This window comes from Eumetopias jubatus, unplaced genomic scaffold, assembly GCF_037043125.1.
Source record: "Eumetopias jubatus isolate StellerSeaLion01/CBP00866 unplaced genomic scaffold, mEumJub1_p1.0 scaffold_8, whole genome shotgun sequence".
NCBI classification, from domain to species: domain Eukaryota; kingdom Metazoa; phylum Chordata; class Mammalia; order Carnivora; family Otariidae; genus Eumetopias; species Eumetopias jubatus.
In genome coordinates, this window is record NW_028274814.1 from 113,580,277 (window position 1) to 113,596,024 (window position 15,748).

General features: G+C 35.8%; 1 protein-coding gene across 4 annotated transcripts in view; it reads right to left on the reverse strand.

Moving 5' to 3' along the window:
- Positions 1 to 15,748, reverse strand: part of DCN (decorin) — a 38,317-nt gene that overhangs the window by 11,373 nt on the left and 11,196 nt on the right. Inside the window, exons 2-4 of one of the 4 annotated variants that reach the window (XM_028105425.2) lie at positions 12,751 to 12,863; positions 3,795 to 4,008; positions 2,879 to 2,992 (exon numbers count right to left, since the gene is read on the reverse strand). The exons of 1 other annotated variant lie outside the window; for it this stretch is intronic. In XM_028105425.2, the coding sequence (XP_027961226.1) occupies positions 2,879 to 2,992; positions 3,795 to 4,008; positions 12,751 to 12,863 (441 nt within the window). The remainder of the gene's footprint in view (positions 1 to 2,878; positions 2,993 to 3,794; positions 4,009 to 12,750; positions 12,864 to 15,748) is intronic. 2 more of the 4 variants (XM_088025659.1, XM_088025661.1) reach the window with 2 other exon arrangements.

A 15,748-nucleotide genomic window follows, 5' to 3' on the forward strand; every position in this document is an offset into this window, starting at 1 on the left:
GTCGTTCTTATGACTAAATACCAGGAGACCACAGTTACTCTTGGAATAAGGGATTTCAACCACTCAAATCTCCTTAGAATAAATAAATGTGGATTTTTAAAATACTCCTCCTATGTGTAATTAGCAAGTGAGTATATAACAAAGCAAATTGAATATACATCTTTTCTTTCCTATCACCATGAAAAGATGTTTTTAAAGTAGTGTCTCTAGAACAACAATTATCGTCACATCCATAATCTTAACTAGGTTCTAAGTGTCTTCCCTTCTGCAGTATGTTTGCCAAAAGGAAAGTTATAGTCAGGAGAAAGACTGATGGTAGAAGAAAACTTGGCAATAGGATAGAGAGAGGCAAATTTATCAAGAATACCATTAACCTTTGCCACTGTAGCATTTAACTAAGAACCTATACTCTAGTTACTTTTTTTTTTCTTTTCCCTTTCCATATTTAAGGTAAATGTATTGAGAGCTTACTTTGGGCCAGATACTATGTATGCACATTACACGTCTTATTTGTGTCTATTAATCCTCACAAATACCTTAGAAGATAGATGTCATTAAGACCTCCATTTCATAGAGAGCAAAACTGAGATTTTGGAGATGTGCAATAATTAGCCTAAAGTCACAGAACAACTAAGTGGCTGAATCAGACCTTTCACCCACATGGTCCACGTGAAGAATTCATAACTCTCCACTTCACTCCACTGCCTTGTGTTTCCATCACTGATGGTAGACAGTGTGTGGCCACTAAGACTCCCGGAGGATGGCGATGTTCAGGCATATGGGTCAAGCCTAGGAAAGGCAGACTCATCTATTTTATTGGCATAAATATGCACAGGAGGGAGGACTTAAGTTGGCAGTAGGGTACGCTGGTCACGCACATGAACTCGCATCAGCACAGCACAGCCCCGGCTTGGCCACCTCCTAGCCCCAGGACCTTGGGCACAATGTACTTCGTGTCTTTAAGCTTCATTTTCCTCATTTATTAAACAGGTATGACAATAGTACTATAGAGGAATGGTTTGAGATTCATAGAGCAGAATCCATAAAAGGCATTTGGCACAATACCTGGTATTAAGAAGTGCTTAAGAAAACTTGATTACTCTAATTTTTATAGTAAGTGTTTAATACAACAAAGTAAGCTAGAGATGGTGAGAAAACAGCACCTACGGTAGGGAGGAGACATAGGGAATACAGGTCACTAAGTGATGAAATGTGCTCCCAAAGCGTATTTTGGAGGATGCATTAAGAAGGAGAGCAAAATCAAAGATTATGTTTAACATAAGTCATCTGGCAGCATGAAGTAGTGGAAAAGACCTGGACTTTAAATTCCAGCTTTTTTACTTCACCTCCTACAGCTCTATAGCTTTGGGCAAGATGTATGTGTATACGTAATATATAAAAATGTAATTAAATATAATTTAAATTTTAAAATATTATTAAAATATAAAATATATTAAAAATATAAATATATGCATATATACATCTGCCCTGGGGATAAAACAAAAACAAAACCAAAACCCACTTGTTACAATGCAACAAGTTGGAGGACCAACATGAAGGTGCTTTATAAACTGTGGATCAATCTCTATCTATCTCTCGTCTATCTATCTATCATCTATCCATCAATTTTATCTATACCAGCAGTTGCTATTTTGGGCATAAAAACATCTTTTGTAGCAAAAAGACTGGAGAGAGGGCAAGGGGTGGTAAGAAACCATTCTATGGAATATATCTTTTTGGGAGCTGAAGTTTCTGTGGAAGCACAGTGAAGGGTAATTGTTTTCTGTGGGCAAGAACCTACATTTTGTACCCCGTCCAAGAACACGGTATCTAAGCTGAGAAAGGGCCAAATAGAGGGGAACATTTGAGACTATAGAAGGGCTTTTGTGAGACTAAAACCCTGGGGCAGGGAAAATGTGAGAATTAGAGGAATTGCTTTTTTGGGGATTTGATTTCTTTTCTGATTCACAAAGAATGGCTTCTGTGTCTCTTCTGGGTAACCCTTAGCCCAAGGCTGTGTGATGACTGCTCTTTACCTGCCTGTCTTTGCTCGGGGCAATAAGCTCCTTGAAGGCAGATAGTATACCCTATTTACTGTCCTGTCTCCAGTGTTTGGCACTTTGCCTAAGCAAAATGAGTGTCAAAATATTTTTAAGAAATAATAAATGGTAATAATAATCCATTACTTATTTGCATACTAGATACTTCTTTAATTAGTTATTTAATTTTAAGACAAACTAATGAGTTGTATATCAGTGTTATTGCCATTTTACAAGTAAAGAAATTGAGGTATAAATATTGAATAACTTGTCCAAGGCCTTAGAGCCAATTAGGGACAAACTGAACTCAAGCATACCGACCCAAATCCATACTCTTTACGACATACAACCGCCACTCTCATACAAGAGCATGGCCACTGTGGATGTTCTTATTCAGATAATAATGCCTGAGATGTCCTAAGATGGAAAGGAATTCGCTAAAAGATTGGAGACTCAAAGTAAAAATTGACTCAATTTCAAAGTACTTCATGTATCTTTTTTTAATGCCACTAAGGCATTCTATTTTTTAAATAACTGTACTTTTTCCTTTGTGGTATCACAATCCATTTTTTATCCCCCAATTCTTTAATATGAAATCATTGTGGGTTAAGTTGTATCCTAGAAGAGACTTTATAGGTAGAAGGGTCTAGCCATCCCTACCATGGGCCTGGATGCCCCAGGGGTCATCCAGGCTCAACAAAAACACTTCCGAGGGTAAACAATTTACCAGAAATAACGTTGGCTACTTCAGTCACCATTTAAATTTCCAAAACGATTTTTTTAAATGTTAAAATTTTAAGATTTAGGTGTTCAAACTGCTTTGGAGAGTTTTCTATCACCTTGAGGGATGGTGGTTATATTGGTGTCCGCAATGCGGATATAGGAGAGCTTCTTCATTCCCTGGAAGGCTCCATTTTCAATTCCTGAGCTCTTCAGTGGGTTGGTGCCCAGTTCTACAAATGCAATAAGTGCAAAGCTTTAGCGGACAATATTAGGTATTGCAAATCAGAGTAGCATCTGTTTCAACAAGGATTTTAAGATTAATTTGGGTCAATAAAAACTTGACTGAGAAACAAAAGAGAAATTAAAGGACACACTCTTCAAAGGGATAGCAAACTGAGGTAAAATTTTCTTTTTAAAACAAACAACAAACAAATACAAGAAAACACAAAGATTTATGGAAAAAGCAATAGTGGCGAAAACAATAACAAGAAGATTATTTAAAGTGCATACACAGGTTTGCACAGAAATCAACAAAAACAGGTGTTAATAAGTCACATTTATTATGGGGCTTTTACTTTCCTGAGATGAATTAAAATGTTAAATAATTTGAAATTAGCACCTTGTAAGCCAATTATAAAATCACCCTTTTTTTAACCACACAAAACATTAGAACACATTGTTTAAAGCAAATGATTTATAGATATTCAGAATAGAAACAATTCCCCTGATGGAAAGGTATCCCCACATAGCTCTAATTAATCACTACTTAATTCCATCCCACATCTTGGGCATGCAGTAGGGTGACTTTGGTCCTAGAGTTTTCTCCACATTCTCAGATCCTCGAGGACGGGAAATAAAAACATTATAAGGCACGATTCAAAATCTCATTTCTGCCAATCTTGCTACTGTTAACTCCCATAGGCTAAAGACATGTAAGCTCTAGCTAATTTACCTTCCTACGGCTATAGCTTACTTGGAATCTTCTAAGGTGGACCTTCAATCCTGGCCTTAGAGTTATAAGAATATCTGTACCTATGACGATCATCTGGTTCAGTCCGTTGAACACAGCTTTTCGCACTTTGGTGATCTCATTCTCATGGGCACGCAGCTCCTGAAGAGTTTTGGGCATTTTTTCTGGCAATTCCTTCAGATGATTCTTGGACAGATAAAGTCGTTCCAATTTCAACAGAGGTGTGAATGCTCCAGGGCTGATTTTGCTAATTTTGTTGTTGACAAGAATCAACGTCTGTAGATAGTGAACAAAAACAGCACCTTAATTCCAAAACACACATTCTCTCTCTCAATATATATATGTATATATATTGCAAAAAATCAGAAAAAAATCAAATATTATATATATCTCAAGAAACCAGAAAAAATTAGGCAAATATGATTCTTTCACTTAAGAAGTGTATGAGGATCTGAACATCAGGAACATCAGGAATAAAGGTGATAAACTATAGATTATAGATTATAATATAAATACATAGACACTTAATTTTTAAACAGTAAATACTCCTAAAGATTGAAATTACCAGAGTGACCTGAGATACCTGAAAAGAATCCAGTGCCACAGGCATCCATCCCCCAGCCTAAAATCCATCCTCATTGACTGCTGCCATGGATTCTACTACAAAATGGTGGCACCAATTTATACTACCATCAACAATGCAAGAGAGTAAAATTTTCTTGCTTTCTTGCAGCCTTATAAATTGAGATATATTTTTTCAAAAAGTTTGTCAAATTAGTACAACATGTTGTAGCTCATTGTAATTTTTTTGCATTTCTTTGTCACTTGAAAGGTTAAATTAATTTCCTTTCATTCTGCTACTATTTACTGTTATTTTTGGAGAGAAAGGATTACCTGATTACAATACTTCTCATTTTATTAAATTTTAATATATTTTAATAATTGGTTTACAGAAAATAAAGATGTAGTTAATATGAAATGCAGAGCCTTAATATATTTTTCTTCTTTTTTGTCCTTTTTACATACAAAGTTTTATGTAGCTAAATATGCTAATATTTTTAGTAATTCTTAAATTTTTGTTTCTGCATTCTTCTAATATAGAAAATTACTTCTCATTCATTACTGGTATATATATATAGCTATTGCTAAACTTATTTTTGGACACCTCATTCTCTTCCAATGATATGTATGTCTATAGAACCATACTTCTTATTATTCTAAGCTTTCTTATCAATTAATCCTAAGGAATTCAGGATCATTTGTTCAAGGTCTAAGAAACCTCTTTTTCAATTGTAGTGCACTTATGTGCATATGTGAAAAGGCACAGGGAAAAAAATAAAAAAATGAGAACTTCCAGTGTCAGAAATGCAGGAATACTTTCTGAAGGTAACAGCTGGTTAGTTAACCCATGTATATACTCATGTAGTTCACATTATTTGACTAACTAAAACTTCTTATAAGTAACAATCTTTCAACTAATTCTAAAAGATGATGGGTTGATTAAAACAAAATCCCAGGAAATTCCAATGAATATTACAGAAAATTAAAAATCTCATGAGGGTTAAAGTCATAGGAAATTAATATTAATGAACAAAATGTCCAGGAAATTAGTAAAAGCTAGAGCTAGAGGAGAGGTTCGAGACGACTCGTGTCATTGAAAGACACCCAAAATGCCAGAAGCTTAATTATGAAGAAAAAGGAGATCTTCTATGGCCATCTATGGAAGAAAACTCTGAAAGCTTGATATCATTAAATGCATTTAACAAGGTCTGAAAAATCTGCTTATTTTATGTTAAATATGAAACCTATTATGAAGAATCAGCCATTTCAGCTAATAAAATATTGCTTTTTTTTTCTTTTTTACTAGAAAATAACTAGATGATGCCTCTACCTGTGAGCATGCCATAGTAGTATCTGCTGTTAAGTTTTGGGGGTAGTATGACATTTGCTCCAATTATTTCTTCAGCATAGTGGGAATAATAATAGCACCTACAGAGGGTACGTGATAATGTATATAGACTTCTTTGCAAAGCGCCTTTCAAAAGCATTGCTGGTTGAAAATTTTAGTCCAATGGAAAACGTTCCTGCTTTCAAATTAAAATACATTTGAAACAAATAAACCATGCAAATTTTAGTCATAACGAGGTAAAATCTTAAGAGCTATATGGATTAGAACTTCACAGAAACACAGGTGAGGCAGCTCTTTCTGCCCCCTCCTGTCCCTCTGCTGTCATAAAACCACCTTAAAAAAAAATCCACAGTGAACATTCTTTCCTGCTTTGTCAAAGATGAGTTGACCATAGAGTTGAGGGTCCATTTCTGGGCTCTCTATTCTGTTCCATTGATCTATGTGTCTGTTTTTGTGCCAGTACCATACTGTATTGATGATGACAACTTTGTAATAGAGCTGGAAGTCCGGAATTGTGATGCTGCCAGCTTTGCTTTTCTTTTTCAACATTCCTCTGGCTATTCGGGGTCTTTTCTGGTTCCATACAAATTTTAGGATTATTTGTTCCATTTCTTTGAAAAAAGTGGATGGTATTTTGATGGGGATTGCATTGAATGTGTAGATTGCTCTAGGTAGCATTGACATCTTCACAATGTTTGTTCTTCCAATCCATGAGGGTTGCTGGAGTGGTAGGGGGTGGGAGGGATGGGGTGGCTGGGTGATAGACATTGGGGAGGGTATGTGCTATGGTGAGTGCTGTGAATTGTGCAAGACTGTTGAATCACAGATCTGTACTTCTGAAACAAATATATGTTAAGAAAAAAAAAAGGAAGATAGCAAGAGGGGAAGAATGAAGGGGAGTAAATCGGAGGGGGAGATGAACCATGAGAGACAATGTACCCTGAAAAACAAACTGAGGGTTCTAGAGGGGAGGGGGGTGGGGGGATGGGTTAGCCTTGTGATGGGTATTAAAGAGGGCACATTCTGCGTGGAGCACTGGATGTCATGCACAAACAATGACTCATGGAACACCACATTAAAAACTAATGATGTCATGTATGCTGATTAACATAACAATAAAAAATTTAAAGAAGGAAAAAAATCCACAGTGAAAAAAAGTAATTTGTGTATATACAGTATTGCTTTTTAAAGATGGTTGATGTTAGTTCCATACACTGATATGTATTAAAGAAAGCCCACTTCGAATTTTAACAGGCCATGACAAGATGTTGAGATGGGACAAACAAAAACAAAAACAAAAACCTAATTCCTCTGGCTAATGCCAAAGGGCAGCTAAACCAAAGAAAGAGTCAAAGGTGAACTCCAGGCGTTCTTCAGGAGATCAGCTGATGAAAAGGAGAAAGCTCTTCCTGTAAGCAACCCAAGGGGATCTCTGAAAATGGTTCGCTATTCACTTGACCCAGAAAATCCTACAAAATCATGCAAATCAAGCCGTTCAAATCTTTGTGTTCACTTTTAGAACACACATGAAACTGCCCAAGCCATTAAGGATATGCATATCGGAAAAGCCACCAAGTATCTGAAGGATGTCACTTTGCAGAAGCCACGTGTGCCATTCCGTCCCTACAATGGTGGAGTTGGTAGGTGTCCCCGGGGCCAAACAGTCAGGCTGGACACAGGTGGCCCCAAAAGAGTGCTGAATTCTTACTGCCCATGCTTAAAAATGCAGAGTCATGCAGAACTTAAGAGTTTAGATGTAGATTCTCTGGCCATTGAGCACATGCCAGTGAACAAAGCTACCAAGATGCAGGGTTGAATTGACAGGGCTCATGGCCGTTGAACCCCTCCCTACGGGAGCTCTCCCTACTGCACTGAGACAATCCTTGCTGGAAAAGCAGATTGGTCTTAAACCAGAAGAAGAGGTTGCATAGAGGAAAAAGATATCCCAGAAGAAACTGAAGAAACAAAAATTTATGGCCTGGGAGTAAATTCTGCCCAAAATAAATGCACATAAAAGTAAAAATAGAAAAAAAGAAAAGAAAAGGTAAAAGACAAGCAGAATCGGTTTATCATGACTTTGCCAAGAGGTGAGAGAAGTCAGAGGAGTAGAGAACTTGTTGCTTGGGGGCAGGAAATGCCTTGAGCTCCACTTAAAATAAAATTGAAGCACAGCCTCAAAAATCAGCCCTACCTACTTCTTTGGTAACTAAAGAAAAAGGGATCTAGCCTGAGAGGCAGTGGAGAGGTGATGAAAAAGGCAACTGGCAATGGAAATGGAAAGGAAGTAGGAATAAAAACATTTTCACCACCTTCATCCAAGAAGGTGATCAAAAGGAACAAACTTCCCATTGTAAGGTAACGTACAACATGATGACCACAGCCAGCTCTGAGGCTGGTATATTTGAAGGCTGCTGAGAGAGTCAGCCCTAAAAGTTCTCCTCCCAAGGAAAAATACATTTTTTTCTTTTCATATATATATATATATGTAGGAGATTATGGATGTTAACTAAACTTACTGCGGTGATCATTTTGCAATATACAAAGTCATTATGCTGTACATCTTAAACTTACACAATGCCGTGGGGCAATTACATTTCAATAAAATTGGGGTGCCTGGGTGGCTCAGTTGGTTAAGCGACTGCCTTCGGCTCAGGTCATGATCCTGGAGTCCCGGGATCGAGTCCCGCATCGGGCTCCCTGCTGAGCAGGGAGTCTGCTTCTCCCTCTGACTCTCCCCCCTCTCATGTACTCTCTCTATCTCATTCTGTCTCTCAAATAAATAAATAAATAAAATATAAAAAAAATAAAAAAAAATAAAATTGGAAGGAAAACATGTTGAAACCTGACTTAATATTATGTACAGTTTTCTCCAAAGCCATGTAGGGTTTACACTGTATCAGGTATTGTTTTAAGGGGTGGTATGGTTACTATCATATTTATATGCAATTAATGGACTCAATTCACAAGGCTCCTCAGTTTTGATCTCAAGATTTGGCTCTTATTTGCTGCGTGACTATGAACAAGTAACTATAAACAAGTAACCTCTCTGTACCTGAGTGTCCTCTTCTGTATAAAGGGGTTATCAAGAGTGTCTACCTCAAAAGAATGGTTCTAAGAATTAAATAAGTGAATGTATATAGGTATTAAGCCTAGCATATAGTAATTGCTACACAAGTGTTTGCTATTATTAAATCTTTGACAATATTTTATTTTTAGGTAACAAAAAAACCTTCCTGACTAGTTTTTTTAAGCATGAATTCAAAGGAAAGACATTAAATGTTGGCATTTTAATACTTAATTTTCCATTATTTCATGGGATAATTGTGTTTTTCTGTTACATATAAGTATAAAACTACTCTTGCACAGCATGTACTACATTATGAGACACACAGTCTAAATTGATAAAATTATTGAGAAAAGAGGAAACTTTCTGTTAAATCCTTTCTATTTTAATCTTTGCTAAAGTTTCATTTCTCATCCTCTTTTTCATTCAAGTGTGGCTTTCCTGGCTGAAATTATAATGTTTATTTGCATAATAACAAGGATAGAAACGATCATGAATGAAAGAGTAAGAGAAAAATAGCTGTTTAACATCCTCTGAACAATTGGAAGCTCTAATAAACTCTTCCTCTCTTCAATGTATACTTTGAAGTAGAAAGAAAGAGATTGCCAAGATGGCAGTTGCCTAAAACATACTGAGAAGGAAACATGGAAAAGAAAGAACATATTATTACAAATGCCAGATTTAATGAGAGTGTCACAGAAACCAGATATCTCTTATTTAAGGCTATGAGGACTTTAAATAAATTATTCAGATTATATTTAAACATACAGAAAGTTGGGATTAGAGTAAGAGAATTTTCCTTCCTTAAAAAAATAGCTTTACAAAATAAGTCAGAGAAAGACAAGTATCATATGATCTCACTGATATGAGGAATTTAAGAAACAAGACAGAAGAGCATAGGGGAAGAGAGGAAAAAATGAAACAAGATGAAACCAGAGAGGGAGACAAACCATAAGAGACTCTTAATCTCAGGAAACAAACTGAGGGTTGCTGGAGTGGTGGGGGTGGGAGGGATGGGGTGGCTGGGTGATGGACATGGGGGAGGGTATGTGCCATGGTGAGCGCTGTGAATTGCGTAAGACTGATGAATCACAAACCTGTAACCCTGAAATAAATAATACATCAATATGTTAAAAAAAAAAAGAAGAAGATAGTAGGAAGGGAAAAATGAAGGGGGGAAAATAGAGGGGAGGACGAACGACGAGAGACTATAGGCTCTGAGAGACACACGGAGGGTTCTAGGGGGGGGTGGGGGATGGGTGAGCCTGGGGATGGGTATTAAAGAGGCCATGTGTATTGAATGGAGCACTGGGTGTTATACGCAAACAATGAATCATGGAACACTACATCCAAAACTAATGATGTGATGTATGGTGACTAACATAATAAAATAAAATTAAAAAACAGAAGAAAAAATAGCTTTAGGGTAAACTTATAAAAATGAAATGAAGTTTTAAATTTTAGTTCATTGAAAATAATAATCTTTTCTTAATTAATCTTTTACCATATCCAATCATAGTTTAAATAGTCATTGACAAACCTTGTTGGTATCACCATTGGCTCACTCCCAGTGAAAACACACTGAGAAGGCAGAGAAAAGGTGAGTTGGGGCTCAGGCCTGGCATCCTATCAGTGGAGATGGATCCCATTGGTTCAAGATTTGAGATCTCTAGCTCAAGCCTTTTCCTCACTTTTTCCAGCCCATGTCTTTCACTCTAGCCAATTCCCATATCTGCTTATTTTCTTCTGCCTGTCCTTTCATTTGGTAGAGAAAACACTCTTTTCTTCTCTTCCTTTCAAAATTCTGCTAATCCTCTAAGACCCTTTGTCCCATATTCTCTCAAATACTAACCCGTAACTTGATGTAGGATATGTCTGACTTGTCTCTTTCTTGGTGCCCATAGCATTCACTACTTACATCACACTGGGCTTCTATTGTTGGACACTTCAATAAATTTTATTTGCTGCTTTTGCTTATATTAATTGTTCCATAGAGAATCTTAAAATCTTAAGGAAAAATCTTTGCAACCTTCTAAAAATATGGTACATTTTCTCCTAATGGGTGTTTATTGCTTTTCTCATCCTAGCTGTCAGAAAGTTGACAACTAAATCTTGTCCTGATTATATTAACTCTATAACATATGATCACCAGTTTATTTTATATTACATTATTTCCCTTCAATCTATATTTCTTATTCTAATACATAGCAGCCAGATGAACTATTTTTATATTTATATGTATTGCCAATTCTTACTATATATCCCTTCAATTATTTTCTATAATGGCAACAAGAACTAAATGGATGTGAAATTAGAGTATTTTCTATAATGGCTACAAGAACTAAATGGATGTGAAATTAGTATGCTCCCAACCTTAAAAAGGTATTTCTATGATATTCATCATAAATATGATATTCATCAAATTTACAGAAGCTGTAAATTTATCTCTACATACAAGTCACTCATAACTAAGCAATTCTCTCCATTGTTTTCTGAAAATTCTAATGCTATACATTGTTATTTTTAATGTTGAGCAAAACTCTGCTTCCCTAAAATTTCCACTCAATTGTCAAGAGGACAATTCTGTCATCTTGTAGTTGAAGTAAGTTAATTCAATTTCTCTTTTCCAGCATGGCCCTTCAAATATGTCACTCATGACCTTTTTCACTCAATTTGGGCATCCACATCTCTGTCAATTGTGCCTATAAGACATGATTTCCAAATTCTTTATCCTCATGATGATCATTCTGAGGATACTCAAAAGTTAATGCCCTTCTTAAAATGTCTTGCCCAGGACCAGACTTAATGCTTCAAGAGGGGTCTACCAGAGTAGAATACAGAGACAGTGAGACTTGTAGTATTTATTTTTGACATTGAAGGCCGGCTTATTTATGCTAAATGTGCAATGACATCCTGAGGGGAAACTGCATTCTGTTTACCTCACAAGTAGAGAGCTGGACTAGAGAATAGAGTTTATAGGGATTCTGATGCCCCACCTGAAAAGACAATACATTTACTCTTACAGAAGTCTGCCTTAGCAAAGCCGAACCCTATTTAATTGGGTTGGTCATCTTCCATTTATAATACTCCCTCTCCCAACTATAGTTCTACTCGTTCTTTGTTCTACGTGATCTTCCTCTATGTTCTGGGAAGATAAACTCTGGGGACTGCTTCACCCAGATGACCTTGACCCCCGACCCCCAGTGAGGTTCAATCATAGGAGACGCTGACAGGAAATAAGGAGGTAGGACTATAGCTCCCCACCTGTTTCAAGGTGGGCTTGGGTGTTTCATAATGCTTTGTTGGTTCCTATATCCCTCTGTAAATCATCCCTTCAGTAAAGCCTTCTCTGTGAACACTTTTGAGAGTGTCAACCAATTTTCTGCTGGAATCCTGTCTGGTAGACTGGATGTGGTGTGACATCAAAATAGAGTGGAGGTAAGTAAAAACCACAATCAAAGCACACAGACTAGAATGCAGCATGCATTGTCCTAAATACAAAGCTAATGCAGCATGCATTGTCCTAATACAAATACAAATACATATCTATACAGATATGAAGATAGAATCACATACTAAGTAAAATATGGATGGTTATCCCTTTTGCTCTTGGTGCTAACCTTTGAGCCTTTATAACACTGGCACCTCTTAGAAAACTAAAGAAAGAAGACAAAAGAAATAAAATACTACTAAGATCAGTAACCCATTTTGTATTCTGTTCCAATATTGAAGTACAATCTAACTAGGAAGATAAAGACTTTTATTCATGAAGTGTAAGAGAAGATTAAGATATAAAGTACTTTTTAGGATGGAAAGACCAAAGATATATGAGGTATATGTAAGAAAATTGGCTGATTTTTTAGGGATTAATGAGTATGATGTTTTGCTCCCCTCTTACCTCCTAAATAAAGAATTTAATAAATTCTTCTGTGCTTATTTATTACCATATAGTATACTCCTGGCCTTACATAAGTTTTGTTTTGAAAAATCCTGTGTCAGATCTTGTTACAACTCAAAAACAAACAAACAAACAAAGAACTCTTACATGAAGGTTCTTCAGGTTCTTGAAGTCCCCATCTTTGATTTCGGTTATTTTGTTGTTTTGCAAGTCCAGCAGCGTAGTGTCAGGGGGAAGATCTTTTGGCACTTTTTCCAGACCTTGCGTGAGAGTAAAAGCAATGTGCAGTCAGTAAAAGGGGCACAGGACCACAGAATCACAAAGGATGTGTTCACAAAAAATCAGTGTTGCAATGAAAGTTTTACCACTACCATATTTTTTCTTCTTCCAGGAATTATATCAATTGTAGTTTAAAATATCTGCTTTATCCTTTCCAAAGAAGTCAAATGTTATACATATATTTTAAATTATACACTGACCACATTATTTTCCCCATGTAATTACTTTTCTGTGTAAAACTAAAATTTATATTTTGTAAGGGAGTGGCTCAAGTTTCTCAGGGCACATTAGGGTTTTACCTCATTGTTCTTGTTTTAGAAAATAATTCCTTTGATAAGAATTAAGTGCGAGTGATTTCTAAATCTATACCATTCTACATAAATAGACCATTTAGGAGAGAATAGCTTTAGCCAAATTATCAAAGGCCCGTTTGACCTAACCCAACATTGCCACAGATTACATTTAAAATGACTCTCTCTCTTCCATTGGCTTTGTTTCATATTGATGTAGGATGTTAAGTAGAAATTTGATATTCTATTGACTCAAATTCATGTGATCTTTTCTGTATTTGAGACTGCATAACATAAATCAGAAAGGTTTTTCAACCTCTCCATCGTACCTGAAACTTGAATTCTTTCATTTTCATTCAACAAAGCCTTATGGAATACCTCCTAGACACCATCAATTTATCAGGCCCTGGGAATAGAGCAGGACAAAGACAGAAATTGCCCGCATCCCCGTAGAAAATATAATTCAATATATAGTTTTCAATTAAAAAGAAAATGCAACAGGTAATATAATTGCTATGTTGGGAAGATGTCTTCCCAATTTTGAACCTTATGTAAGCATATACTGTTAAATTATCATGGTACTTATCATGCTATCTTCCTGTCTTGCATGAAAATTACAGACAGTGTATCTGAGATCACCTACCTTCTAAGTTCTCTGCAAATACATTTTTACTCACATGGCTCTGTTGATAGTGGGAAAAAAATAATATCTAGTACCCAATTCAGAGATCAACTATTATTATAAATTTAAATATCAAAATACATGTGATTCTAAACATACATAAGTATATTCCAGTAACTTACTACAGAAACAGTTCACAGGGAAATGACAAGACTGAAGCGTTTTTAGTGATAAACAGCTATCTTGTAGGAGGATATTTAACTGCATTATGTAGTCACGATCGCTGCCATTTTCAGAAATGTCAGTTTGATAATTTCATGCAATTAGGAGTGGTAGACGTCTGCCAAATCTTTGATAATTAGTGTTCTCCAACCAAGAAAAGACACATTTCCTTTCATTTGGAAAAAAGTTAACTGCCTACATTTCATTATTACTCCATGGGATTTTTGTCAAAGTTTTAATTTCCACTTATGCTTACATTCTTACATTACTGAACTTAAATCCTAGCAACTCTCAACATTTGTTCAGATCCAAAGTGCAGATAAATTTCATATGTGGAGAGGAAAAAAATGATATATCTACTTGGCTAACAATTTTGATTATGTTGTCTTCCTAGAATTTTAGGAACTTCTTGAGTTGAATTGTATACATTATTTTTTCTGAAGATTTGGCATGAAAATACCTTTAAGCTAGTGATCTTTGCATTTTAGTGCTTAGGAAGTCATTTTAATGAATAAAATCATAACCCTACCATCTTCTCTGCATTACTAGTAAATTTACATCCATTTCAGGGAGTTTACATATTAGATTTTTTATTAAAACTTTATATTTATTCTGACATCAGATGCAATAACATACTGTTACATTTAAGGTCTAGCCAGGGCACTGGGGTGTCAACTAGCTTTCTCAACAACTATGGACAGAGTGTAACAGGGACATATCCTGGTTATGAGTTCTTCGAATGTCACAAAGGAAGGACTATTAAGTAACAGTTAGTCTATGATTCCAAAACGCTGATCAGATAGACTCTATGATGAGGTTCTTATCAGTCTTTACCAAAATTAGAAAAAAAAATGAGTGCAATTAAGTTAGTTTTAATATAAATTACACACATACACACATATTCACATACATGAATACACACATTTCTGAAACTAGCTTCTGCTTCTGTTCTAAATATACCTTCTTAAAAACAATTATAATAAGCAGATGGCAGGTTGTTGTCATTTTGTTGAATTTGGTTTTGACCTTGTAAGAAATTGACTTGTTCAATATTCAATTTCACTTGTCCCAGAAATTAAAGAACTTCTAAACTAGTCCAATACTCCCTTTTATAGGTAAAGAAACAGAAATCAAATGAAATTATATGACTTATCTAAGGTGTCTCATGTTTAAACTAAACCAAGAACAAGATGGTATGAGACCTCACTCTAGAACTATCCAATATGCCATATATACATGTAAACACTGTGTGTATTTTTTTAAAGATGCTGATCTATACTCTTCCTTGAACATACTGTGCTTATTCTTAATTATTTGTTTTTGTTCTTATAATTTCTGTTTTATGGAATATTCCATCCACTCATGTCCTTCTAGCTTCATTCCAACAACCCCTAAAAGTGTTCTAACAACCCCTTTACCCCCTCCTCTAAAATATTCATCCTAACCACACCAGATAACAGTGACACCACCCCCAACTCCTGTTTGTATATAAGCTCATGAGGTATTGTCCTGCACTTTAGTTTTCTTTCTTTTCTGTAAGTTCTGGAAAAGCAGGGACAAATGACTATATTTCACGAGAGCTGTGATCTTACCGCTTTACACATAAAGGCAGGTTTTTGATTGATTCATTTTAAAAGCATAGTCTGTTCTGCTGTCCCATGGTGAAAAGTTCATGGTCATGGCTTCAAGATCTTTTCTGCTATGTTTTGTTATAATCATTTCTTCACATCCT